This window comes from Sciurus vulgaris (genome assembly GCF_902686455.1).
Source record: "Sciurus vulgaris genome assembly, chromosome: 17".
Lineage (NCBI taxonomy): Eukaryota > Metazoa > Chordata > Mammalia > Rodentia > Sciuridae > Sciurus > Sciurus vulgaris.
Window position 1 is genome coordinate 30061432 of NC_136478.1, and position 24794 is coordinate 30086225.

At 52.7% G+C, this 24794-nt stretch overlaps 1 protein-coding gene and 1 long non-coding RNA gene across 4 annotated transcripts; one reads left to right on the forward strand and one right to left on the reverse strand.

Moving 5' to 3' along the window:
- Nucleotides 1-5006: 5006 nt before the first annotated feature.
- LOC306648143 lies at nt 5007-11877 on the reverse strand. The gene is made up of 2 exons (XR_013760302.1): nt 11792-11877; nt 5007-7349 (listed from the first exon to the last, which is right to left on the reverse strand). It is a non-coding gene; the product is annotated as an uncharacterized lncRNA (long non-coding RNA).
- Nucleotides 10658-18522, forward strand: IRX3 (iroquois homeobox 3). 3 transcript variants are annotated; one of them, XM_079117944.1, is made up of 5 exons: nt 10659-11669; nt 11839-12961; nt 13139-13205; nt 16944-17010; nt 17461-17578. In XM_079117944.1, the coding sequence occupies exons 1-4, from the start codon at nt 11400-11402 to the stop codon at nt 16999-17001; spliced, it is 1518 nt and encodes a 505-aa protein (XP_078974070.1). In that variant the 5' UTR covers nt 10659-11399; the 3' UTR covers nt 17002-17010; nt 17461-17578. The 3 variants fall into 3 exon arrangements, with proteins under 3 accessions (XP_078974069.1, XP_078974070.1, XP_078974071.1); XM_079117943.1 differs by lacking the exon at nt 16944-17010 and having other exon boundaries at nt 10658-11669; nt 17461-18522; XM_079117945.1 differs by lacking the exons at nt 16944-17010; nt 17461-17578 and adding an exon at nt 13693-14115.
- Nucleotides 18523-24794: the final 6272 nt, after the last annotated feature.

Below are 24794 nucleotides of genomic sequence, written 5' to 3' on the forward strand. Positions count from 1 at the left end.
CTCCTACAACATACTTCAGATCAAGAAAATGTGGAGGGAGACAATGGTTCAGGGAATGAGCACAGCTTTATGAAACATGATTCGGTCCATGCCTGGCACACAGTAGGTGCTCACTTAATGCTTCTTAAACTGAGCTTTTATGAAATTAGAAGACCTACCCCCAGATGTGCAAGACCAATGGGGTCCATTGCTCTAGTGGTGAAAGTTGTCGTGTTTGATATCTATTGTTAGGTGACAATTATTCTCAAACTTGGCAGTTTAAAACAGGGATTGTCAACTTTTTCCTTAAGAGGCTAGATAGTAAATATTTTAGGCTTGTGGGCCATATCATCCTCCTTTGCAGTTACTCAACAGTTACTGCTGTTATAAGACCAAAACAACCGTAGACAATGTGTGCATGAATGGGTAATATTGGGTTCCAATAAAACTTTATTTACAAAAACCAATGGGAAGAAGTTTGCTAACTCTGCCTTTGAACATTTATTATTTCACAGTTTCTGTGGGTCAGGTCTCCATATGCAGCTCAGTTGGGTACCAGTGGTCTCTCAGGGGTTGCAATCAAGTGGCCAACAGGGACCACAGTCACCAGAAGACTGAGGTGAGGTGAGACTAGAGAATCTGCTCCTGAGCTCACCCCCAGGTTGAAATCATGGACATAATCCCAGGCATGGAGGGGAAGCTAGCCCAGAATGTGGCCATTGGGTTGGCCCTGCTATAGGTGCTAGACTCTGCCAGGACCCTCTAAGGAGCTTGGAGTAAGCTTCTCAGAAGTGCCTATCCTGCGAGGATGTGGGGGGAGAACCATGCTGGTACATTGCTGGAGGAGTTGCAAATTGGTGCAGCCACTCTGGAAAGCAGTATGGAGATTCCTCAGAAAACTTAGAATGGACCCACCATTTGACCCAGTTTTTCCACTCTTCGGTTTGTACCCAAAGGACTTAAAATCAGCACACTACAGTGACCCAGCCACATCAATGTTTATTGCAGCTCAATTCACAATAGCTAAGCTATGGAACCAAACTAGATGCCCTTCAATAGATGCATGGATAAAGAAACTGTGGTATATACACACAATGGAATATTATTCAGCCATAAAGAAGAATAAAATTATGGCATTTGCAGGTAAATGGATGGGGTTGGAGGATATTATGAAATAAGTGAAATAAGTCAATCCCCCCAAAAAACAAAGCTCGAATGTTTTCTCTGGTAAATGGATGCTGATACACAATGGGGGTGGGATAAGGAAAGGATAGAGGAACACTGGATTATATAGAGGGAATTGAGGGGAGGGGAGGGGGCAGGGGAAGGAAAGATAATGGAATGAGACGAACATCATTACCCTATGTACATGTATGATTACACAGTGTGACTCGATATTGTGTACAACCAGAGAAATGAAAAGTCGTACTCCATTTGTGCACAATGAATCAAAAAATAAAATAAAATAAAAAGAAGTGCCTGCCCTGGGAATGGAGCAAGAAACATTTAGCCATTGGTCCCCCTCCTTTGGCCAAGGGTGTTACATACCTGCAGGATGTAAAACCAATGGGCATGAGATCCCTGCTGACGTTCCAGTTGATGCTCAGAGAAACGAGAGAGGCACCGTGGTGGCTGCTGGGAGGGTCCTGCCTGAACCAGTGGCGGCACAGGGAGGTAGAGCTGAAGGGACCTGAGGTGGCTCAGAAAGGGATCCACGAGGGCTCCTCCCTGTGGGAAGCAACACCGCCCCGCCCCGTGGACTTCAAGCATGGCCTCGTATGGCTTTAAGCAAGGAAGGATGAGCAGGAGTAGCCAGGGCCCCCGCAGGGCCTCCAGGGCTGCTGTGTGCTGAGCGTGCCCTGCGTGTGGCCGTGGCAAGACAGGCGCTCACGCTCCACCTAGATCCTGGAGTAAAGAGGACGTGGATCAGAGCCACAACCAGCACCAGGCAAAGCGGGGGCGACCGTCACCAGCAAGATGCGAGGGTCGATTGTTACTGGGCCACAGCAGCCTAACCTGACGGATTGATTCCATACTGAACTTGAAGTTGGAAACCATGCAAAATGATCAGAACGGGCTGGCGTCGGTGCCAGGATGACGCTTCGTGACTTCTACCTTAGAAAAGCAAACTTAGAAAAGCAAAAAGTGGCCGCTGTCCTGATACCATCATGCCATGGCCTTGACGCCACGGTCAGTCGCCAGGGGGCTGATGAGGCTCAGCCTAGCCCTAAGTCCTTCACGCTGCAACGCTTAGGGGGCGGGTGAGAGGGACACAGCCAGCAGAGGGGTTGGGCCGGCCTCCTCTCTCAGTCTGAGGTCTGAGGGGACACAGGGGGGGTAGGAGGGGGAAGGAGGCATCAGGCTGGAGGGCAGAATTTCACAACTTCCCGTTGTTCTTGAGATGAGACAATATGTTCTGCTCATACAGTGCCTCTTGTAAGTTCGGCAGGGCTTCCCAGATTAGCTCTCCAGGTTCCACGACATCACCAAGTAAATATCAACACGTGCACTAACACTAACTAAGAAACTCTACCACAGGGCCTTTGCATTTGCTATTCCTGTTGTTTAGAATGACACTATGCGATAGAAATAAAATGTGAGCCACAAAGTTAAGTCTAAACTTTCTAAACCACATTTTAAAAGGTAAAAAGGAAGAGGTTGAATTAATTTGGTGAGTGTGTCTGGTGTTGGATATTGAACCCAGGGCCTCATGCTTGCTAGGCATGAGCTCTACCACTGAACTTCACCCCTAGCCCATCTAATTCTAGTAACATATTTTATTTAACCCCAAAATATTATCATCTCAACAGGTAACCAATAATTGAAAATTAGCTGGCCTGTAATCTCAGCTACAGAGAAGTTTGAGGCAGGAGAATCACAAGTTCGAGGCCAGCCTGGGCAACTTAGTGAGACCCTGTCTCAAAAAAAAAAAATAAAAAATAAAAAATAAAAAGGCTTGGAACGTAGCTGCACAGTAGAGCGTTTGCCTCGCATGTGTGAAGCCCTGAGTTCAACCCACCAGTGCCACGCAGAATACAAATTTTAAAACTGATGAGATTTTATTTTTTTCCCTTTCATACGAAGCTTTTGGAATCTGCTGTGTATTTGACACTTACAGTACGTTTCAGTTCATACCAGCGGCCCGGGACCGTATGTGGCTGGGTTCCTGTATCCAATAGAGAAACCCTGTAATACACTTTTGCCAGATTTTTCAAGCCCGGTTCTGGTCTCAGCTTAAATGCACCTCCTCACAAATATCTCCCTTGATGGTGCCATCTAAAGTCCCACTCCTTTACCTCCTTTCCTATCACCTTGTGCATCAGATTGCCAGGGCTGCTATCACAAATGACTCATAGTGGTGACTTAAAATGACAGAAAGATGTTCTCTGGGTTCGGGAACTAGAATCTAAAATCAAGGTATCGCCAAGGCCATGCTGTCCCTGGAGGCTCTGGTGGCAGGGAGTCCTCTTCCCGCCTTTGCTAGCTCCTGGTGGCTACCACTGCCCTTGGCATCCCTTGGCTTTCAGAGGGCTGTCCTTCCCGTGTCCCCAGCTCTGTGTCTTTCTCATAGGACACTGGTCACATTGGATGAAGATCCCACCTTACTCAAGGATGAGGCGGAACTGCAGCAAAGTTTGACCTTGACCAATCACATCTGCAGTGGCCCAATGTCCCAAGGCATGCACATTGCCAGGTTCTGGGGAGGCTGTGAATTTGAGAGGCCAAGAGAGAAGGCAGGAGACGCACCTGAAGTTTGGATCTTGGTCAGGTTGGCGCCATTTCCTTCCTGCGGGAGGGAGGAGCACTCTGTACCCACAGGGGTGTCCCATTCCTACAACTGAGCCTGAGAAGCAGGGTGGACAAACCCAGCAGCCACAGGTCACTGAGAGGAATGGACCCAGGTAAAGAGGCAGGCACCATGAACTTCAGAGGACTGCTCTCTGAAAAGAGCCTTATACTTTCAAACGAAGACCGAGATCTAAATATTCAGATAGGTTCTTAAATAGAATTCAAGCAATTCAATCAAGAGGTTGGTGGGACACTGGAGGCCAAAAAAGAGTATGTCCCCAGAGGCGACCCTTGATTGACCACCTCTTGTGTCATGCAATTCCCAGTTATCTTTAAGAATCTGAAATTTCCAGTGTGGATCAGATCAAGGCAGGACTCTGGTCCATAAGCTCAGGCATGTTGATTGAATCAAAAAATAAAAAAAAGCAGATTGGACGCAATGAGGCCTGAACCAAAACACCTTCTTCCCTTCCTGCAGTCCAACTCCTAGGAGAGAAAATAGGTCCTTGACCCTAGTGATATTTTTACCCATTCACTTAAGTGCAAAGACTGAGGGGAAGGGAAATTCAGGTGTCCTGTCTTCTCTTTCCCTTCGATCAAACCGGGAATCACTCTTCCAATATCCCTTTTCCCAAAAAACCCCAGCAACCCTGATGTTCCTCCCAAAGGAATCAAAATTAAGAATATTAGAGAGGGCTCCAGTCTGGGCTTTGTCAGGTCTCTGAGCCTCAGTGGTCCAATCTCTATGACAAGGGCTAGGTCATACCCCAACTTTGTACAAAATTATGCAAATTAAAGAAAGATATTTTTCCACCAGTGTAGTTCTAAACCAAGACACACAATTGAGTGATCACAGAAAGGCTGACTTTATACCATCTTAGCTCCTCTGCTGGGTGCCCTATTCAGTGAAGCTCCTATACAACCAAACATAGCCACCCTGTATAATCTCTCCCTTGTAAGCCTATTGTAAGAATTAAACATGATACTGTTTTATGATAGTAGAGTGAAACAGACATTATTACCTCATGTACATGTATGACTGCATGACCAAGTGATCCTGCAAGATGTATAATCAGAAAAACGGGAGATTGCACTCTATGTATGATCTATCAAATTGTGTAAATGCATTCTACTGTCATGTACAACTAATTAGAACAAATAAAATTTTTAAATTAAAAAAATTAAAAGTAAAATGCTTAGCACTATTATGTGGTCAATAATAATAATAAGTCAGCATGCTATCCTTTACTCTTAATTTATCTACATGATCTTCAACTGCATAATACAGGCAAATCTCAAAGCAGGGCAGCTCTTGGGGTCTTCAATATGATTTGAGGGAGTGAGGACAGAGAATTAAATAAATACTGAATGATAAGAAGTTTCTCTTCAATGTTCTCATTTCTTCCTAGGAAGATTCACTACTGAACACCTTCAGCACTTGCTAATGTCACTTGAACCCCTAGAAGTCTTTCCCAAGCAAGCCTGGGCTGTTTATCTTTTACAATTTCCTTTTCTGGTGACTAACAACTATTTTTTTTTTAACAGTCATACCAATAGTAGTATTAACTTTTCTTCCAAAACATATGTATTTGAGTTTTTTAAATGACCTGATTTAAGGGAAAATGTCAAGTCAAATAGAAGTGGTAGCAGAAAGCTTGAAGTTTGGGAAACTTGACCTCGGCCAATTCCAAGCAAGGTCAGACCTTTACGTTTTTCTTTGGAACCAGGAACTGTGACTCCCCTGACAGGAAGCAGAAAAGGAACAGGGGTTCGTGCAAATGTTTCAAGTCCAGGGGTCTTCTGTGCGACAGGTCTGGAAGCGTCTAGAACCAGCGCTCCTACCTTCTGATTTCTTGGCAACTCACGTGGGTTCCCTTGGTCTCAACTCAGTTTGCGCCTGGACTCTGATAAACCTTCACTTTGGGAGGCGCACCTGGGTCAAGGGTCCCGAGTTCCTCCAACCTCAGGGAGCGACCTCCGCTCTTGGAGGACGGAGTCTGGCTCTCTTGGGGCTAAGCCCAGAATGGAACCCGCCCCGGACCACAGAAGGGTCTGAGAGCACCTTCCCTGGTCAAGTCGTGCTAGCGCGCCCTCCAAAATGTAAGAGGAGCGAGCGGAGCAGGGTCCACGCTGAGGCTGTGCTTGATCCCGCGATGTGTCGCCCGGCATTGCCAACAATTTATTGCCATTAGATGACGTCGTCAGGCGCTAATTTCCTGGTGGCGCTCCATCACAGGCCTCTAAACACCAGGGGAGGGGCTCAGAGGCCGTTGGGCGGAGAGCGCCGAGGAACCACAGCGAGCCAGGCGGGGGTTCCCATAACGAGGCTTTAATGAGTGGAGCGCGGCCGGCCTTTGTGGAGAAGCCGGAGAAGGCCGGGCCCCGCGCTCGGCGAGGTCACTTCCTCCCCAGGGCCCTGAGCGTCAGGGACAGCTGCGGCCCCCAGACCCGGTACCCACTGCGGGGCTCTTTGGGGTCCCCACCACCCTCGCCCACTTCAAACTGCTGCAGGACAAGCAGCCATGCAACAATGCAAACGGACTCATTACCATATCTTCAATATGCATGAAGAAAATGCGCAATTCTGGCCGAGCCCCATCACCGGCTCTGGCCTCGGCATCCAATAAGGCGACATATTCATCTCTCGAGATGGATGAGGAGGGGGCGCCAGGGAGGCAGCCGATAGGAGGGGGAGAAGGGAGGCGACAGATCCTGGAGAGGGAGAGAAGAAGGGATATACACCAAGAGGAGCACCCAAGAGGGACCAAGAAATTGAGGAAGGGACAAGGAGAGGGTGAGGGTGAAAGGAGGAGAAAAGAGAACGACAAACGCAGGTGGGGGGAAGGACACCATCACCAGGAGAGGGAAAAAGAGACAAAAGAGGAGAGAAACGGAGCAGAATGGAGAAAAGTGAATTAAGTGGCCCTGCGAAACAGTATAAAACAGAACAAATTAGGGAGCAGAAGAAAGACAAAAAGAATGACCCAGAAATCAAACACAGAGCTTGCAAGGGATAGAGGAAAAACAAAGGAAGTGAGGGGAGCGAAACTGCAGGTGGGAAAAGACGATCCTGGAGAGGTAAAGAAAAATAAAACTATTCACGCTAAGGGCCAGGTTTTTCGATCTAGGCCATTATTTGGGGCGCTGCGCATCGCGGGCGGCCCAAGGACCCAAGGGAGTGGGCCCGGTCGGGTGGCGCGGGGGCGGAGCAGGGCCGCCAAAGACCCACTGGACCGCCTCCGCCTCTCCTTGGGCGGCCTGTCCGCTGGGGAGTGCGTAGGCCTGGCCCGGGGCCCACCGGGCGCTTCGCGACCCGCTGCCGCTGCGGCCATTCCGGTGGGCGGCCTCTCCCGGACAGAGAGCGAAGTTGGCAAAGTTTCCCCCAAAGTTTCCCTGTCACTTCTCCAGACTCCGGGAAGACCTCCGAGGCCTTGGCGGCTTGTAGGGAGCAGTAGCATTTTCCGGAAAGGCTCTGGAGGCCCCTGGCCCGCGCCTCCTGGGATGCTCGGAGTCCGGGTTCCTGGCCAAACACGAATTCTTCCCGGTGTGGTGCCAGGCCACGCATTAGGTCCGTGCGGCTGCTAATAGCGGAGAGAGAGAATGCGAAAGAGGGAGAGAGAGAGAGAGAGAGGGAAGGAAAAAATATTCTCAGCTCAATTTAAGTCTCATGGAAAGGGCTTACAACTGTAATTAAATCATTAAATTCTTGTCTACGCTTCACAGAGCGGAGAGAAATTAACTTCCCACCAACCTCATTTTCTATTTGAACATGAAATAATGATTTTCTGCCCGTCTAATTACAAAGCCAACATCTGATCAAGCCAGCATCCAGAGGGGATTATCGCATGCACGAGTATTAGACCTCATTACCAGCTTGAGTGCAAAATTATTACATCTTGTAATTGGATGGTGAGATTTATATACAGATCGGCCCGGTTTCTGTAAGATTGTAATTACAAGCTTCGTTGGTTAGCTACTTATCAGAACTTTGCAGGAAAACAAAACAAATGACTGAGGAAAACGAGCATTTCATTAACCTGTAACCCGAGCGCGGGGGGAGGGAGCGGTAGGAGCGCGCGCTGGCGGCGTCTGCAGGAAGCCGAGGGAGAGTCAGCCTGCACTGCCGCCGGGGGACTCCGGGCCTTGGGAAGAAAGGACCGAAGATGGGCCTCGGCTGGGAGACACAGAACGACAGGGGCTCTCCACCACCGGGACGCGCGCGCACAGCGGGGCTGGGCGAGGAGGGATCAAGAAACGGGCCTTGATGGCTCCAGGCTTGTGTGCAGTGCGCGGCGCAGCCCGTGAAACTAGAGGGCCTCAGGCCCTGGGCTCACGTCGGGCAGCGGCTATGGGTGCGCGTCCAGCGCACACGGCTGTGTGCGCCACGCGTGTGCGACTGACACCCTTTCGGGACACTCCCTGCGCCCTGGGCGGTGTTCAAAGAGCGTCAGCAGCGAGTCTCCACAGCGCTTTGTGCGCTAGGAATATTGGAAGAAGGAGAGATGATGGAGAAGCTTCTGCGTGCGGCGCGTTTGTGCGCGTTTGTCTTTCCCAAATCAACTTCACGTGCACCTGCTTTTCCTCGCTATGCGAGAATATCACTCTGACCTAATCTCTTGGATTAAAAATCCCTGGAAAATATTCGTCGGCCCGCGGACCCACGAGTTGAGTCCGGATTCGGGTTCCACTGGCCCGGTCCAGTTGAGGGACCAGCATCACGTCGGGGTTCCTCTGTCTCATACGCTGAATCCCGACAGGGGGGTGCGGATTTCAGGGCCAGACCAAGGCTGTTCCCAGCTGGAGACTAGGGTAGCCGGGGAGGCTGCTTCTGCTCTGGGCCTGGGGCGCCTGGAGGGATGTAATTAAGCAGAGTTCTTGGGTTCTCGTCTTGGTGTGGAGGTTCACCCTCTGGGCGAGGGGCGGACCCCGCCCGGTATGTCTGGTTCCTTAAACAGTCTCGCCCTTCCGGGTCCTCTTTCCCGCGGCCCTCAGTCCGACGCAGCCGGTCAATAACTGGTTAATGCGGAAGGAGCATCTCGGAGGCTCATGATTACTTTTTTCTTTTCCTTCAGAAAGAATTGAATTAAATATCGGCGTCTCACCCTGACACTTACAGCACAACCCTGGTTCTCCCACCTCAAAATCTCTCTCTCACCGCCCTCCTGGTCTGGTGCCACCACTGTGCAAACTCTAGGACTTCGGGGCTGTGGAGGCTCGACGTCCGCACCTAGAACACATCCTGGGGAATGTTACCCTCGATTTTGTAACCCTAAGATTTTTCGTGAGAAGGTGAGCCCAGGATTCCCTATGACATTCTCTGAAAGGTTTAACTGGAAACGAAATCAGGCTCCAGGGAGACATTTCAAGGCCACCGAGCTGCCCCTGATGTCGCCTCCTTTAGCAAGGCTCACCTAAAGCCAAAGCCCAGCACCAGCAGAGGCGCAGGACAGAGGATAGGGAAGTCTTTCAGACCCAATTTGGGAAGACACCCGTCCCCCCCGCCCCCCCGCCCCATCGAATCCTAAACCTGGTCTTCCCCGAACTTTCTTTTGTCTTTTCCCTCAATTTTCTTGGTGTTCGAATCTACCTGAGTCATCCACGGGTCGAAAGAAAGTGGCAGGAGTGGGGCTGGGGTAAAAACTGGGTTCCACGGCCACGTTAGAAGAAACTTTTTATTATGCAACTGGGCTCCCCCGAGCTGCTGTGATCGGAGACCCTCCAATACCCCCACTCTAGTGAAATTTGGATTCGATTCCTTGATTAATCAGTGCGGGGCGGCAGCCTTCCGCCTCCGAGCTGAGGTTGGCCACTCCATTGCAGAGTCGCCTCCCCACGAGTTGTCCCCGAGGCACGACGGCCTGAGGCCAGGCCCGTGCGTGGGTCGCCGCCGCGGCCTAAAGCATTTAGTCCCGAGCCGCAGCAATTCCGGCAATTTCAATGCCTTTCCTGACTGTACGCCCTAATCCGTGAAGGTGGGCGCCTGATATTGATATTTCAAGTTTGTTTTAGGAAATACTCCAGCATACAACCAAAAGTCTTGCCTCCCATCCCCCCACCCCCTCCCGGGTGGTGGGAGGATCCTTGCAGAAAGAAAAACGGGTTGACGCCGGAACCTGGGAGCAGGAAAGGGCTAGTGAAACGAAGGATCTCAACAGACCAAAAAATGCCAATGTAGAAACTTCTCAAAGTACTCTGAAAGTTCTTGGGCCCTCTGACGTCCGGCTCCCTGTTCCTCCCCTCTTCCACTCCTCCTGGCTCTACTGATTCTTCGCGGCTCTAAAAGACCTCCGGAGTGTCCACCCTTTGGCCAACGAGTCGAGCCCGCCATTTCCAACAGGGATTCGCACCCCGACACCCGGGAGGCGTTAATGTGGCAAATTGCAGTGTTTGGTCTTCCCGGGTAGCGGGATGACTCCCCACTCCCTGGACAGTGAGATGGCCTTTAAAAATGCCATTAGGGCGCACTCTTCTCCCTCCCACCTGACCGCACTGAGAGAGGCTGGGAGTCGGAAGGTGCGAGCTGAAAAGGGGACCCCGGCAAAGAAAAACCCCGGAGTCTCCCCTGGTCCAGGGTCCGGTCCCGACCCGAGCCTGTCGCTGCGGCTGGGGGAGAAGCGCGAGGAGCGGGAGGCGGGGAGGGGCGAGCTGACCCTGTCCTAACCCGCGTCCCTGCGTCTCTCGCTCCCCCTCCCGGCGCAGGCAGGAGGGGGCGGGAAGGGACTCGCAGCGCCCCGGCTCCCGCCCCGCCCCGCCCCGTGCGCGGTATCCGCGGGGGTGGGCGGCCTCGCCCGTAAGGCGCCCCGGCGATTGGCGACTCGGCGAGGAGACGCCAGGGAAAGTCGAATAAGAGGGCGAGACGTCAGACCCGAGATTTGGGAAAGGGTGAGGGAGGGGGTGGAAGGGCGGGGACGGACACACAGACACCGACGCGGACACACACCCCCCGCGCAGCGCCCTAAGTGCCCGCAACTTTAGGCCGCCTTAGACCAGGGCGCAGAAAGGCCAGGAAGGTCGGGGGAGGCAGTACGCTGTGAGCAAAGGGAAGGCTTTAAAAGAGGAAGGAAAGAGGAAAAAGTGAAGGGAACAGAACGGGGGAAAGCAGTAGGGAGCAAGGGAAAGAGAAGAAGAAGGAAAGGAGAGAGTTGCTAGCGTCCAGCACGGCGAAGGAGCGGAAGCGATCCTGGGGGGAAGAGGCGCAGCGAGGGGAGGGGAGAGGAAGGGAGAGGAGGGGGAGTGAAAACTAGAGGAGGGCGAAGGAAGCGAGGCGCGACACTCTCGCGGAGAGGAGGGCAGTGAGGAGCGCCGCGCGGGTAGAGGCAGCTCAGGCTGCCGAGAGGAGGGAGCGCGGCGCAGAGAGGAGGGGCTTGCGGCCCCGTAGAAATGTCAATCAGAGCCCGGAGCCCGGGGAATCTCCGCCAATCTGTTCGGACCTGACCTGGCTCCTCGCCGCCGCCGCCGCCGCCGCCGCCGCGGAGCAGATCAATAGGGGAACGCGGAGCGCAGCGCAGAGCGGGAGGTAGCGCGGCCCCAGCTCGGCCCAGCCCCCGATGCGCGCCGGAGCCCGCGGGCGGCGCTGAGCAGGGCGGCCCCAGGGGCCGGGCCCCCTCTCCGTCCGTGCCCCGCGGGCCACCATGTCCTTCCCCCAGCTTGGATACCAGTACATCCGCCCGCTCTACCCGCCCGAGCGCCCCGGAGCTGCAGGCGGCGGCGGCGGCAGCGCGGGGGCCCGGGGCGGACCCGGCGCGGGAGCCTCGGAGCTGACCGCCTCTGGGTCCCTATCCAACGTGCTCTCGTCCGTGTACGGGGCGCCCTACGCTGCGGCCGCTGCGGCTGCCGCCGCCGCCCAAGGCTACGGCGCCTTCCTGCCCTACGCCGCGGAGCTGCCCATCTTCCCGCAGCTGGTAAGATCCGGAGGAACCGGGGAAAGAGGGTTGGAGTTGGGGTGCCGGGCGAGGTGAGCACGCGGGACTAGACTACCAGGGTCCGGGCCAGGAGGGTGGAGGCAGCGACAGCTGAAGCTCACCCGCGCTCCCTCCGCGCGTGTCCCCTTCCTTTTCCATGTGCGTACAGGGCGCGCAGTATGAGCTGAAGGACAGTCCTGGGGTGCAGCATCCGGCCGCGGCCACAGCGTTTCCGCACCCGCACCCCGCCTTCTATCCGTATGGCCAGTACCAGTTCGGGGACCCGTCCCGTCCCAAGAACGCTACCCGAGAGAGTACTAGCACGCTTAAGGCCTGGCTCAACGAGCACCGCAAGAACCCCTACCCCACCAAGGGCGAGAAGATCATGCTGGCCATCATCACCAAGATGACCCTCACCCAGGTGTCCACCTGGTTCGCCAATGCGCGCCGGCGTCTCAAGAAGGAGAACAAGATGACTTGGGCACCCCGCAGCCGCACCGATGAGGAGGGCAATGCTTACGGGAGCGAGCGGGAGGAGGAAGACGAGGAGGAGGACGAGGAAGATGGCAAACGCGAGCTGGAGCTAGAGGAGGAGGAGCTCGTGGGGGAGGAGGAGGACACGGGGGGCGAGGGCCTGGCAGACGACGATGAAGACGAGGAGATCGATTTGGAGAACTTAGACGGCGCGGCTGCCGGGCCTGAACTGGCCCTGACTGGGGCAGGGCGCAGGGACGGTGACCTAGGCCTGGGACCCATTTCGGACTCCAAAAATAGCGACTCAGAAGACAGCACCGAGGGCTTGGAGGAGCGGCCACTTCCAGTCCTGAGTCTGGCCCCAGCGCCACCGCCAGTGGCTGGGACTCCACCATCTCCGCCCTCGCCTCCCACAGGCCTAGACCCCTGCGCTCCGGCACCGGCTCCCTCGTCTGCCCTGCAGAAGCCCAAAATCTGGTCCCTGGCCGAGACGGCCACTAGCCCGGACAACCCGCGCCGCTCGCCTCCTGGCACGGGAGGTTCTCCTCCTGGGGCAGCCGTCGCACCCCCGGCTCTGCAGCTTTCTCCCGCAGCAGCCGCTGCCGCCGCCGCGGCTCACAGACTTGTCTCGGCGCCACTGGGCAAATTCCCCGCTTGGACCAACCGGCCGTTCCCAGGCCCGCCGCCCGGCGCACGCCCGCACCCTCTCTCCCTGCTCGGTTCGGCCCCTCAGCACCTGCTGGGACTTCCCGGAGCCGCTGGTCACCCGGCTGCCGCCGCCGCCTACGCTCGACCCACGGAGCCCGAGGGCGGAACAGGTGACGGTGGAGCGCTGGGCTTAGTGGGAGGGGGTTCCGCTAGGCCCGCTCCGGGGATGGACAGGGCTCTGGGGGTGCGAGGCGCTTTTCTTTACGCTCGGCGTCGCGCTCCCGCGCCCTGGTGCTTGAACCCAGCGTTCTAAAGGCCCTCTTTTCTCCCCCCTTCGCTTCTCTCAGATCGCTGTAGTGCCTTGGAAGTGGAGAAAAAGTTACTCAAGACAGCTTTCCAGCCGGTGCCCAGGCGGTAAGAGACCCCGAGCTTGGGGGGATGGGGAGCCGGCGGGCGGGAGGAGGAAAGAATTCGGAGCCAAACGCACCTCTTATTGCCCCAGGGGGAAACTGGCTGGGAAGTTTTGTTTTTTGTTTTTTGTTTTTTAACAAGGGAACAAAATTCACTCCACTGTTACTTCTTGCGGGTCCAGAAACCTCTCGCCAGTTCCAGCCCAGGCCTGCGAGTTTAGAGCTGGGGAGCCCTAACCTGACTGGGCAAGCAGGCCCCTAGAACGAGCGGCCTCGCTGTGACGCCCACCTCCTTCCAGACCCTGGGGTCTTGGCGCCTTCTGCCCATCTTAATAGTGTAACCCCCACACACATACACCTCCACTTGTACACAATTGTGCATTGAGACACCTCCCCGCCCCCGGCCCCAGCCCCAGGTAGGGTGTCCCCGCCCCAGGCGGCCTCCGAGTCCCTGGATCTCACCTCCTTTGCTCCCACCGACTCTCTTCCAGGCCCCAGAACCACCTGGATGCCGCTCTGGTCTTATCGGCTCTCTCCTCATCCTAGTTTGTTTTTATTTTTAATAATTTTTAAATCATTGTAATAATTGTAAAAACAAATCGCTCTGTATAGTTACAACTTGTACGCATGTCCGTGTATGAATACCTAAAAAGAAAACTAAACAAAAAAGAGAAAGAAAAAGAAATAAAATCAGTCCCCTTCAACCCTCCCCAAGTCGCTTCTGTGCCACCCCACATTAGCTGCCATTGTCAGGTTGGTTTGTTCGATTGATTGGGGAGGGGGTGGAGTTTCAGTGAGATTAAGCGTCTGACTGTTTTGTATATACAGAAAAATGTACATATGTGTGAACCAAATTGTACAAGAAAGTATCTATTTTTGGCTAAATAAATGAGCTGTTGCCACTTTGACTATAACCGGCTGCCTGCCCCCGGACAGATCTGTTTGGTGATTCTTTTGGGTCTGGGGGGATTTCCCCCCAGTTGTTCGAAGGCTCTCACGAATCGTCAGGAAAGGACAAGTGAGGAGACAGGACCGTGTAGTCAGGGGACAGCAATGGCTGAGGAGGAGCAGAAGTGGGGGGGGACTGGGGGCCACAGACGGAGAGGCATGGAGGTACCTGGAGCGCCCTAGATGAAGGGCGGAGGGGACAGGTGGGAAACCTGGGCAAGACTTCCAGGAGCTGGGAAACTGGGTCCAACAACCCGGTCCACGGAAGCAACCGCGGGCCTTTGGAGCCTTCTGTGGTGACTTAGCAGAAAAACCTAAACGTCTGGACGCGGAAGACAGGCTGGGCGGTTCTGGTCACTCCCTGCTCCCATTCTTTGACTGGCATAATCGAGGTTTTCTCAATCTTACGTCTAAAGGGCTGAGCAAGCGCAGCTTCCAGGCCTCTTTCCAGCCACACTGCAGCCTTCAGACGTCTCCGTATAGATGCAAAGTTGTGGGTTGGCTGTGGTGGGGGGAATATGGAGTGAGAGGTGTCCAGGGGTACAGACCCTTCCTTCTGGGTGACGTGTGACTCCTCCAGTTGACGTGCTCCAACTGCAGTCGAGTTGGAGGACCGTGGCGATATCTCTGCGTCTAGGCGCTCCAGTGGAAGGGGCAACTTTCTGGGGTCCTGGAGCGGAGTTAGGGGGTCGGGTTGTTGCACCTTTCCAGCCAGGATTCCGGCTGGAGGCGGACGGGGGGTGGGGGAGCCGGGAAATTTGGGGCTGGAGCTCCCTCTACAGGACAAAAGGGACGCTAGGCGCCTCGCTTCCAGGGCCTCGGCAGCCAGGCCAGGCATCGCGCCCCCTGGGCGCCCTGCTTTTCCTCTTTCGGTCTGCCAACCCATCTTGATCACCTTTGACTTGAAGAAGAGGGGAATGCTTGAGAGTGACGCATCCGGGTAGGACGTAGGACCGCCTTCTTCGCACCCCTCCGCCCACGATAGTAAATAGGCTGGCCAGATGCAGGGAGTTGGACCCGTAGAGCTGAGGGGCAGGCGTGGGACCATCTTGCGGGTTCCCGGGGAGGCTTAAGAAGACCTCTCACTCCCAAAGCCACCGAACAAGGAACAGAGTATGCCCTCCACCTCTGGGGCTCGGCGGGACCTGGGGAATTCGACAGGGATGGATCCAGGCGGGCACAGATGTTTGAGCACCTTCCTGGAGACATGCACTCAGGATAGGGCATTGGGGTGCAGCAGCGCCCCAATTACAAGTGGGGAGGGAGTGTTAACATAGTGCCAGCCGCACAAAGGGCTTCTCAGTGGAGATGACCCTGGCAAAGACATCCTGCAGCCCTTTCCACATGTTCCCCAGGGGCGGGAGTCACTCTCACAGCGCTCTCCTCTCCCCACCCCTTGTTTCTGGAGTCGGGCACATTTCCAGGGAGCAGGCCCAGACTGGCCACAGAACCCCCAGACATGGAACCGGCTGAGCAGGCGGTGGGAGAACTTCAACTTGCCAGGGCTTCGAACCTGAGGCTGGGACCTGAGGACCAGGGCTGAAACTCCTGGTAAGCACAATGAGAATCTTTATAGGCCCAAACCTTGAAGACTCTCTCTCCAGCCTAGAAGTCCTGAGGAGCACACACCCTGCTCCCCCTTTACCTCCTTGAACCCCTGGGCAGATCATTGAACTCCTCCTACTCTTATGTCCTCCTCTGCAAGATGGAAGTCCTGCTGTCTACCTGATGGGGAAGTAGTAGTGGCGCTGAGATTTTCCAGAATCTGAGACCCCACCCCTCAGACAGCCTGCACGATCCCACCTACCCCACCCATGGGTCACTGAAGTGTCTTCCTTCAGGCAAGTCCAGCTCCACCAAGGGAGAAAGGAAACGTCCCCAGACAGGGGCCCAGCCTGGCGGAGAGGCTATGACAGAAATCAGGCAACTTCTCCACATTTAATATCCAAAGGGAAACTGGGTCTGTTCCGAGGAAGATGGGCCTGGACAGACTGGACAGAGCTTGAAAGAACTGGTGATAGGTCCCTGGGGCTTGCTCCAGTGCACACCCTGGAGTTTGGTCAACTTTTGGGTCATCACATTGCAGGGATAGGACCCTTGGAGAAACCAATTTTCTCCACCCTGCAAGAGTGAGCAGTCAGTGCACATGCTGGGGAGACTTGGCATAAACATGGAGCAGCTCCCGTGGTGCGTGTCTTCACTTAACCCATAGAACACTTGGACCCTTCAAGTGGCCCCAAATTGACCCCAATAAGATCAACTAATCAGAACCGAATCTCATAGTTTCCCAGCAAGACACAGCAGAGGAGGTGGCATTTCACCAGGGAGCCAGGTCTCATTTCTTTTCCTCCCCAGACTTCTCCCTCAGCCCCCCATTCCCTCCTCTCAGGAGCCCAGGAACAACTGCCTCCATTCCTTTATTGTTGGCCCTTAAAATCTAAAGGGGAACTTAGAGGGAAAGAGGGAGAGAGACAGAGAGAGAGGGAATATGAGAATATGGGTATCTCATCCCTGGTCTGATTAAGCTTCAATTAGAAATAAAATATGTCAATCACCCACCAGGAAGGGGTTTCTGCTGTCGGGGTTGGTTATGCAGAGCACTCCAAGGTGTGTGGGATAATCAATTAGGTCAGAGGAAGGAATGTGTGGCAGGGCTGCCCTCATTATTTGCATGGAGCTGGGGGGGGGGGTGTGCATCACAAGGGCAGGAAGCCAGAGAATAAAATTATCTCCCTAAGTGATCGCCCACCTCTGGGACTGGATGTTAATGGTTTTCAATTGAATTTCTTTTCAGGGAATATAGGGAGGAAAAAGCAGGGTCCGATCAAAAGGAGACAAGAAAGGGGAGCTAGAGCCCCCAGGTGAGGTGTGAGGAGGGGACAGGGCCTTGCATACTGGGCTGGTGTTCTCTGGGCCCCTAGAGGGCAGGCAGGCCCAGGGGCTCCACTACCCTAGGCCTGCCTGGGTTTGCAAAGTTAGCCAGAGCAATCGAATGCTTGAATAGGAACTGGATGTCAGATATCTTCTGGTTTGGGTTTATGGGGAGTTTTTGCCAAGACCTTGTTTTGGGCCTTATTATTTGTACCATCTAGAAATGTCCTATCTACCCTAGCATTTCTGATTGCATGTGTCCCCTCATGCCTATCCAGTAAAAATGGGCAATTGCAGCCGTGTAAACACTGTGTCCGTGTTTGGGGCTAACTCTCCAAAGCGGGACCTGAATCACCTCCTCTAGGCCCCTCCTCAAACATTTGGAAAATTGGAGGGTTGGATTAGACAAACTCACCCCAACATTCTCTCAAATCCAACAGTTTCCAGAATCAGGCAGAGAGGAAAGAAGAATGGCTCCAAAGACAACGTGGGAGGGAGGGATACTGCCTCCTGACCCCAGTTGGCCCCTGTCACCTGACTCAGCCAGCCAACCTGACCACATTAAAAATGTCCACCTTTGTGTGACCAGCCTAGCTTTGATGTAGCTGCTGCTCCTCTCTGAAGAGCTCCAGGCCTCCGAAGGCCATCCCTGGAAAATCTCCCTGAACGCACCCCCTGCTGAGGTGGGACACAGCTGGAGGAGGTATTGCTCCTTAACCAGGCAATTTTGTCTCCCCTCCCACCCTGGGGACAGTGGACAATGTCTGCAGACGACTAGGATGGGGCTGCGAGGGGCCGAGGCCGGGGATGCTGCTGAAGGCCCTATAGGGCACGAGGAGGTAAAGGGCACAGAATCAGCGCCCTAGGTGCGCCTGACCTCATCTGATCTCAAAAGCCACCTAGGTCAGGCCTCACTAGTACCTGAAATGCAGTCCACAACGTCGCTGGTGCTGGGGATGAGAAGCAGTGAGTCGAGGAGAGAGAGGTGTCTGGGGCCGGCACAACGAGGATGCTCTCCCAGAAACCCCAGCTGAGTCGAGAGAAACACTAAGACTCCGTGGAGCCGTTGGGTTCCCTAAAAACCTTTTGGCCCTGGGAGGGGGAAGTAGCAGGGGAAAGACAGCAAACCGGAAACGGGGAGCCTGGGGAAAAGTAAGAGTGACTCTCAATCCAGCCGGTGGACCTGGAACCTTCTCCAGCCAGCAGTGAAAGGGAGGGTCAACCCCCAGGAGGATGTGTGTCTGCAAAGCTGGGGCCTTTCTCCCTTGATATTGATGTCAGAAGCAGGTTACAGGAAGCCGCTTACAGATGAAGCTTAAGATGTGTGGGTTTTGCCTAGGAACTGCCGCCACCCTCAGCGGCTGCCGTGTCTTCTGTGCACATAAATGCCACTATTTATTTATTTACTTGCTTATTTTACCTAGGAGTGTATGCGTATGTGTGTGTTGTGTGTGTGCGTGCGCGCGCGCCCTGTCAGGCAGCAGGAGGGAGACAAAGGCAGGTCAGGGCTGACCGGGGCTGGCCTGGCTGGGCAGGCTGTGCTGACCGTGGCTGGCCTGGCTGGGCAGGCTGTGACGTCATGGCTTTGTGTGGTGGGGAGCCCTGCATTCTCTCACTGCTAGGCCGCTAACAAGTGGGCCCACAGCCTCGGGCCTTTGGAGTGCACTCATCTGGCAGATTGCGCTTCTCTCAGCCGCTCAGATTTATTTTGCCAAAGTTACAGGGCAATTATGGAAATGCGCCCTTTGAAGCCAGGCTGATTTCTCTTTATTTTCTTCTCCCTGACAAAGCAGAGCTTCCCTGCCTCTGGTGGGCCTCTCTGTGTCCCTCTCTTTCCCTCCCTCTCTTTAATAATTCTTAGAGTTTCCAGGGGTAATGTGAAAAGATCTTTTTAAAGGTGGTAAAAGTATGTGTAGATAATGTGAGTATTATTTTAGTATTTTTGACGTGGGACTTCGACGGCCAGGAGGAGAGAAACGGATTAGTGACAGGGAGAAGCAGATGTCTCCTGCCACGATAGCTGGTCCCCGCCAGCCTTACCATGCCACGCTGGGTGAGGCCCACAGAGCCTGGCACGAGGACGGGCTGGTAACAGACCGGCCCAGCTGCCTGGACCCCTGCTTAGCCCCTGGAATCATAGCTCCACAGATGGATCGGAAGAGGCTTGTTACCTTAGCTCACGCCTGGGAGGGAGAGGCCTGCTCAACGGAACCATGTTCCTGAGCTTTGTTCATGATTTACCAAAGGAGCATGGAATCTGGAGGCTCCGTGTGAACGTATTTCTCTCCTCCCGCCCCGCTTTGTTTGACGCTGGGGTGTTGAGAAGTGGTGTCTGGAGCCAGATGGTGTCAACATGGGCCCTGTTCAGGTCTGTGCAGGGGAAGTCAGCAGCCTGGATTGCTTGGTGTCTGGGTCTTGGTGTCTGTATTTTAGAGTGGCTTTGAAGTTTTCTTTGTCCATATTTTTGTTTCCTCCTTCCTTCCTGTCCTGGGAGTTTGGCTCATTCCCGTGGACAAACACCAGTGGGAAGTCCTGCCACCTCAGGAGACAGTGCTAGCCTCGGTTGCCTGGCCAGAGGGGAAGCTCTTTGAGCTCTTATTTCCTTGCCTCCTTGAAAACATGAAATGAAATTTAAAAATGGAGTTAAGTAAGTGTTTATGACATGGTCGACCCCATGCTAAGCCCTTCCCGTGTGTTTTATTCAATATTCATGGCCTCCTCTGGGAAGAAGCCATATTCTCTCCCTTTTGCAGGTGAGGGAGAACAGAGGGTGTGGAGAAATTTCTGGAAACATGGAAAACAATCAGAAAGGAGTGAAAAAAATCAAAGTAGAAAATTCTATATGGTGCGCCCCATCTGGATCAAAGCACTTGTGTTTGTGTGTGTGTGGTGCTGGGTAACACACCAAGTCCTCTACCACTGGTGTATCCCCCGCCCTCCATCTGAATAAAAAAGGGGAATATTAATTTATTTGTGTAAGAAACCCATAAGAGGGGTTATGTCAGAGAAAGGACCTGGTCACTTGTTGGGATCAAGGCAGGAGGAATATTTTTCAGTATATAATCCTTTGCTCCTTTTGACCATGTGTATGTGTTAGCTCTTCAAAACCCTTGTTTGTTTTTAAATAATGCGTTTGTTTGTTAACACCTACAGATACTCACCAAGCACCACCTGAATCTGCAGGACCATGCCTGTAAAGGGTGGTGGTCCAGGAGGCAGGCTCTGGAATCAGATTGCCTTGGTCCAAAGCCAGGTTCCATCACTCACTGTGTGACCTTGGATATGAACTGCACCTCTCTGATCTTTGCTCCCTCCTAAAGCAGGAAGAGTAATTTTATTATGTTCCTCATGGGCCGTTGAGAGAATTAAGCAAGTTCATTCATGCTCCCAGCAATGTATCCGACACGATGATTCACCTGGTGCACGATGATGACCTAATAAATCATGTGTTATTTTTATTCATTAGAACAACCACCTTAGGCAATAAGCATTATTGCCCCCATTTCATAGATAAGTAAGTCCCTTCTTGGCCACTAGCACAGCATGGCCAATAAATGTAGAGCCAACATTCTGACTCTGGTCTTTCTGGAGGCAGGACACACGCCCAGGCATTCATCTGCACTGGGCTCAACCACTGTTTCATGCCTCTGAGTTGGAGCAGGCAGCCCTGCAGCTGTGATTGCACTTCATTCCCCCCCACCACACTGATACCTGACCTACCTCATGAGCCCGACGCTCTTGGATGGACCAGGATCACATGCAGGACCAGCACCTGGTTCTCACTGCTTCCCACCCGTTTCCGCTGTGGAAGACAAGATGGCAGGGCATCCAAGTGGCTGTACCAGTGGAAAGACTTGCATTTGCTACCTTCTCGTCTTTCTCAAATTCAGTCCTGGTGAAGGGGGTTCCAATGTATGTACACATCAGATATTGGAGGGAGAGGCCATTCATATTGGCAGGAGAAATGCTTGTCCTCCTAGCTCTTTGCTACTCAATCTGTGGTCCCTGGACCAGCAGCGTCAGCATCAACCCAGGGGCTTCTTAGAAAGAGATACTCAGGCCTCTTCCCACATCAACTGGGTCAGAATCTGCACGTCCCTAGAAATGTCTGGATGACATAAGTATATTAAAATATGGGGCACATTGGCCTAGAGGTTCCTTAGTGAAATATGTGCACCCCCAGGATCAGAACTATCTCCGAGGCTTGGGCCTCCATAGGAAATGCAGGATGGAGCTGGGGATGCTGGGGATGCTGAGGATGCTGGAGATGCTGGGGATGCTGAGGATGCTGGGTTGGGGAGGTGGAGAAGATGGAGGAAGGAAGGAAGTCAAGAGGAAGACGATACCAAGCACCAACCAAGGCCGATTACACCAAAACCAAAGACGCATCCTGCCTCCTCCTCCACATTTTAAACATGCCTGTGGGTAATACTGGGCTCCTCATATCCACAACCTCTGCCCACGTGTCCTTCTAGATAGTGCACAACATAGCTGTGGGATTCACTAGAAAAATTTAGGATTTTTATTAATAGCAGCTGATATTTTTCCTGCATCAGGGATCACATGTGATCCCTAGTAAACTCAGTTATATGTCATGAAGAGGAAGAAAAGGAGAGAATGGAAGAGAAGAAGGCAAGAAGAAAGGAAGGGAGGTAGGTGGAAGAATGGGCTGGCCATTTGGGATGGACACAAAATAGGCAGGAGTCCTGGAGGGCCAGGACTATCTCCTCCTCCTCCTTTCCTCCTCCTACTAGGGAGTGAACCCAAGGATGCTTCACCACTAAGCTACCTTTTTACCAGTTCTTTTTAGTTTTTGCTTTGAGACAGGGTTCTGCTAAAGTGCCAAGACTGGCCTTGACCTTGCATCTTCCTGCTTCAGCAGAGTTGCTAGGATTACAAATGTGGGCCAGCTGCCTGCTATTCATTCACTACTTTTTATTCATTGGCCAATATTTATTGCTCAAAGAAACAACATGAATCTCCCTCCTGGAGGTTTCAGTCTACTGGAAACAAATGATTTAATAATAATAATGTGTTACATTTGCTGCCTATGATATAAACAGGATGCTATAAGCATACATTATAAAAGGGACCCTAACCTGGTTTGGAGTGGGGGAGGCAGTGGGTGTAGATAGAGTAATGTATTCATGGGCCTGGTAGCTGAGAGGGTCTGATGGCCACTAACCACACTTGGCTACCGAGCCCCTGAAGAGTGAGTGACTGGTTCTAAGTGAGGAGTGATGTAATGCAAAATACACTCTGAATTCAAAGACACGGGTGCATTAAAAGAAAAGAGAATTCAAAGTAGCCCATAATTTTGTTTTACATATTGAAATAATATTTTGGACACATGGGGTTAAATAAGATATATTATTAAAGTCAATTTTAACTGTTTCTTTATACTTTTTAAATACAGTTATTAGGAATTTTCTGGCACACATGACTCATGCTGCATTTCTGCCCCCAGGAGACTAAGATGCCAGGAGTCTAGATCCAGCACCAGGCTCACTAGCTAAGGCACCTTGAGCAAATAACCCCTGCTCTGAGCCTCAGTATCTTCCTCTATGAGTAATGACATCTGGGACTTATTGAGCAGGTTGTATGCGCAAAGCCCGCGTATCAATCCGCTCAATCTTCCTGAGGCCCTATGAGGTAGGGCCGCACTTACCGTTTTGTTACTGGGGAAACTGAGGTTCAGAGCGATATGACTCCCCAGAAAGTGGGGGAGACAGGATTTAACACCGGCACTCTGATCCACAGCCTCTATTACAAAATCACAATGCTGCCCTGAGGGCGGCAGCGGTACCCGCGCCCCAGGAGGACAACGGTGTGCTAATCAGCTTCACGTCACTATAACAAGAATTCCATATAATCAACTTTATAAAGGGAAAAGGTTTATTTTGACTCAGAGTTTGGGAGGTCTCAGTCCACAGTCAGTTGTCCCCATTGCTTTGGGCCTATGGTGAAACAGCACATCATGGCGGGAAGCGCATGGTGGAGCAAAACTACACACCTCAAGGCCAGGATGTGAAAGGACAAGAGGAAGGGGTTGGAGTCCCCCTTCAGGGGACCTGAGGGCCTCCCACTAGGCCTCACCTCTTAAAGTGACTGCCCACTGGCATCACTCTTGGGAATAAACCTTTAACACAGGCCTTTGGGGGGCATTTAGACTCTAACCTGAAGCATATGGAGAACTTTCACAGAGGCAGGAATGTACGCAAAACCCTTATGAGAGCACCTAGGCCATATAAGCGCTGGGCGCTGATAGGTGACGACAAAGAAGTTTTACCAAAAATAGTATAACAATGATCAGATGATGGTCCACTCTGGCAAGAGTCACACATTGAGATGTCGTATTCATAATCTATTGCTACATAACAAATTATCCCAAAACCTAGGGGCACAGTTATTCTCTCACAGTTTCTGTGCTTCAGAGATTCAAGATGGAGGCTCCACTGGGCCTGGAGCATCTCCTTCCAAGCTGGTTCACTCCCCACAGTCACACAGCATGGACCTCTCCACAGAGCTGCTTGAGCATCCTCACAGCATGGCAGCCACTGCCCCCAGAGCAGGAGACTCAAAAGAGAGCAAAAGAGAAGCTACGATGTCTTTTATGACCTACCGTTGGAAGTCTCACTTCATCATTTCTACAATATCCTACTGCCATTACCCAAGTCAGTCCTATTCAACACACGAGCAGATACCACAAGGGCACTCACACCGGGCAAGGGACATTGGGGCCATCTTGGAGGCTACAACCACTGACACATCTGTGCGACTTCAAGCCCCTGTTTCCTCTCTAAGAAAACATTCTCCTGAGGTCCTGAGAATCTGGATGCCTGGGTGGGTACAAAGGATAGGAACCTTTTTCTTCTTCTTCTTCTTCTTCTTCTTCTTCTTTTGGTAGTTTAAGAAAACAATAGTATCCAGCACTTACCGAGTTCATATCATGTGCTAAGCTTCTGTTTTAACCCATTTAATCTGAGATCTTATAAAGTAAGTACCGAAGATAAAGCAGAAAGCAGGCCAGGGATTTGAAAGCATGGGTACTTTCCCATTCATTCCAACTTCTGCTTCAGGGCTGGGCTCCTTCTCTCAAAACAGTTGCCATGAACCCCATGCCCACCGCCTTGGAGATGGTCATGGAAAAGGAAAGAAAAGGTTTCTCTCGCAGAGCTTCAGGTGTTAACTCCCAACAAAGTCCTCTGATTGGCCCAGCTTGGATCATGTGTTCACTGCTGGGCCAATCACCGTGGCCAGGGGGTGTGGCAATAAGAGGAATTTCCTTGGAGCAAGTAAAGGTGCTACAACGTAAATCTATGGTGGGCAGAGCCAGAATGTCTGCTCTACTGGACAGGTGCAAGAGGAGAACATGGAGGACGGAAGAGGTATTGGAGGGGTGAAGGAAGATCTGTGGAGAAGTTTGGAGGCAAGCAGAAACGGAGAGTAATTGTGAACTGGACTGTAGCTCATAGGTAGAGCACTGGCCCAGCATGTCCAAGGTCCTGGGTTTGACCCCCAGCAACACGCGCGCACACACACACACACACACACACACACACACATACACACACACACAGAGTGTGTTAAGTCATTTCACCAAAGGCCTGTCTTGCAGAGCTGGCGACTAAGCAAAGACTGAAATCAAAGGCTCTCCACCTCTGGACCATTCCCTGGCCTCCCACAGGGCCCTTCCGTCTCTACTGGGTCACACATTGGGGTGGGCATGGGGCATGTCACAACTTCTCCAGCTTCCCCACCTGCCTATCCCAAG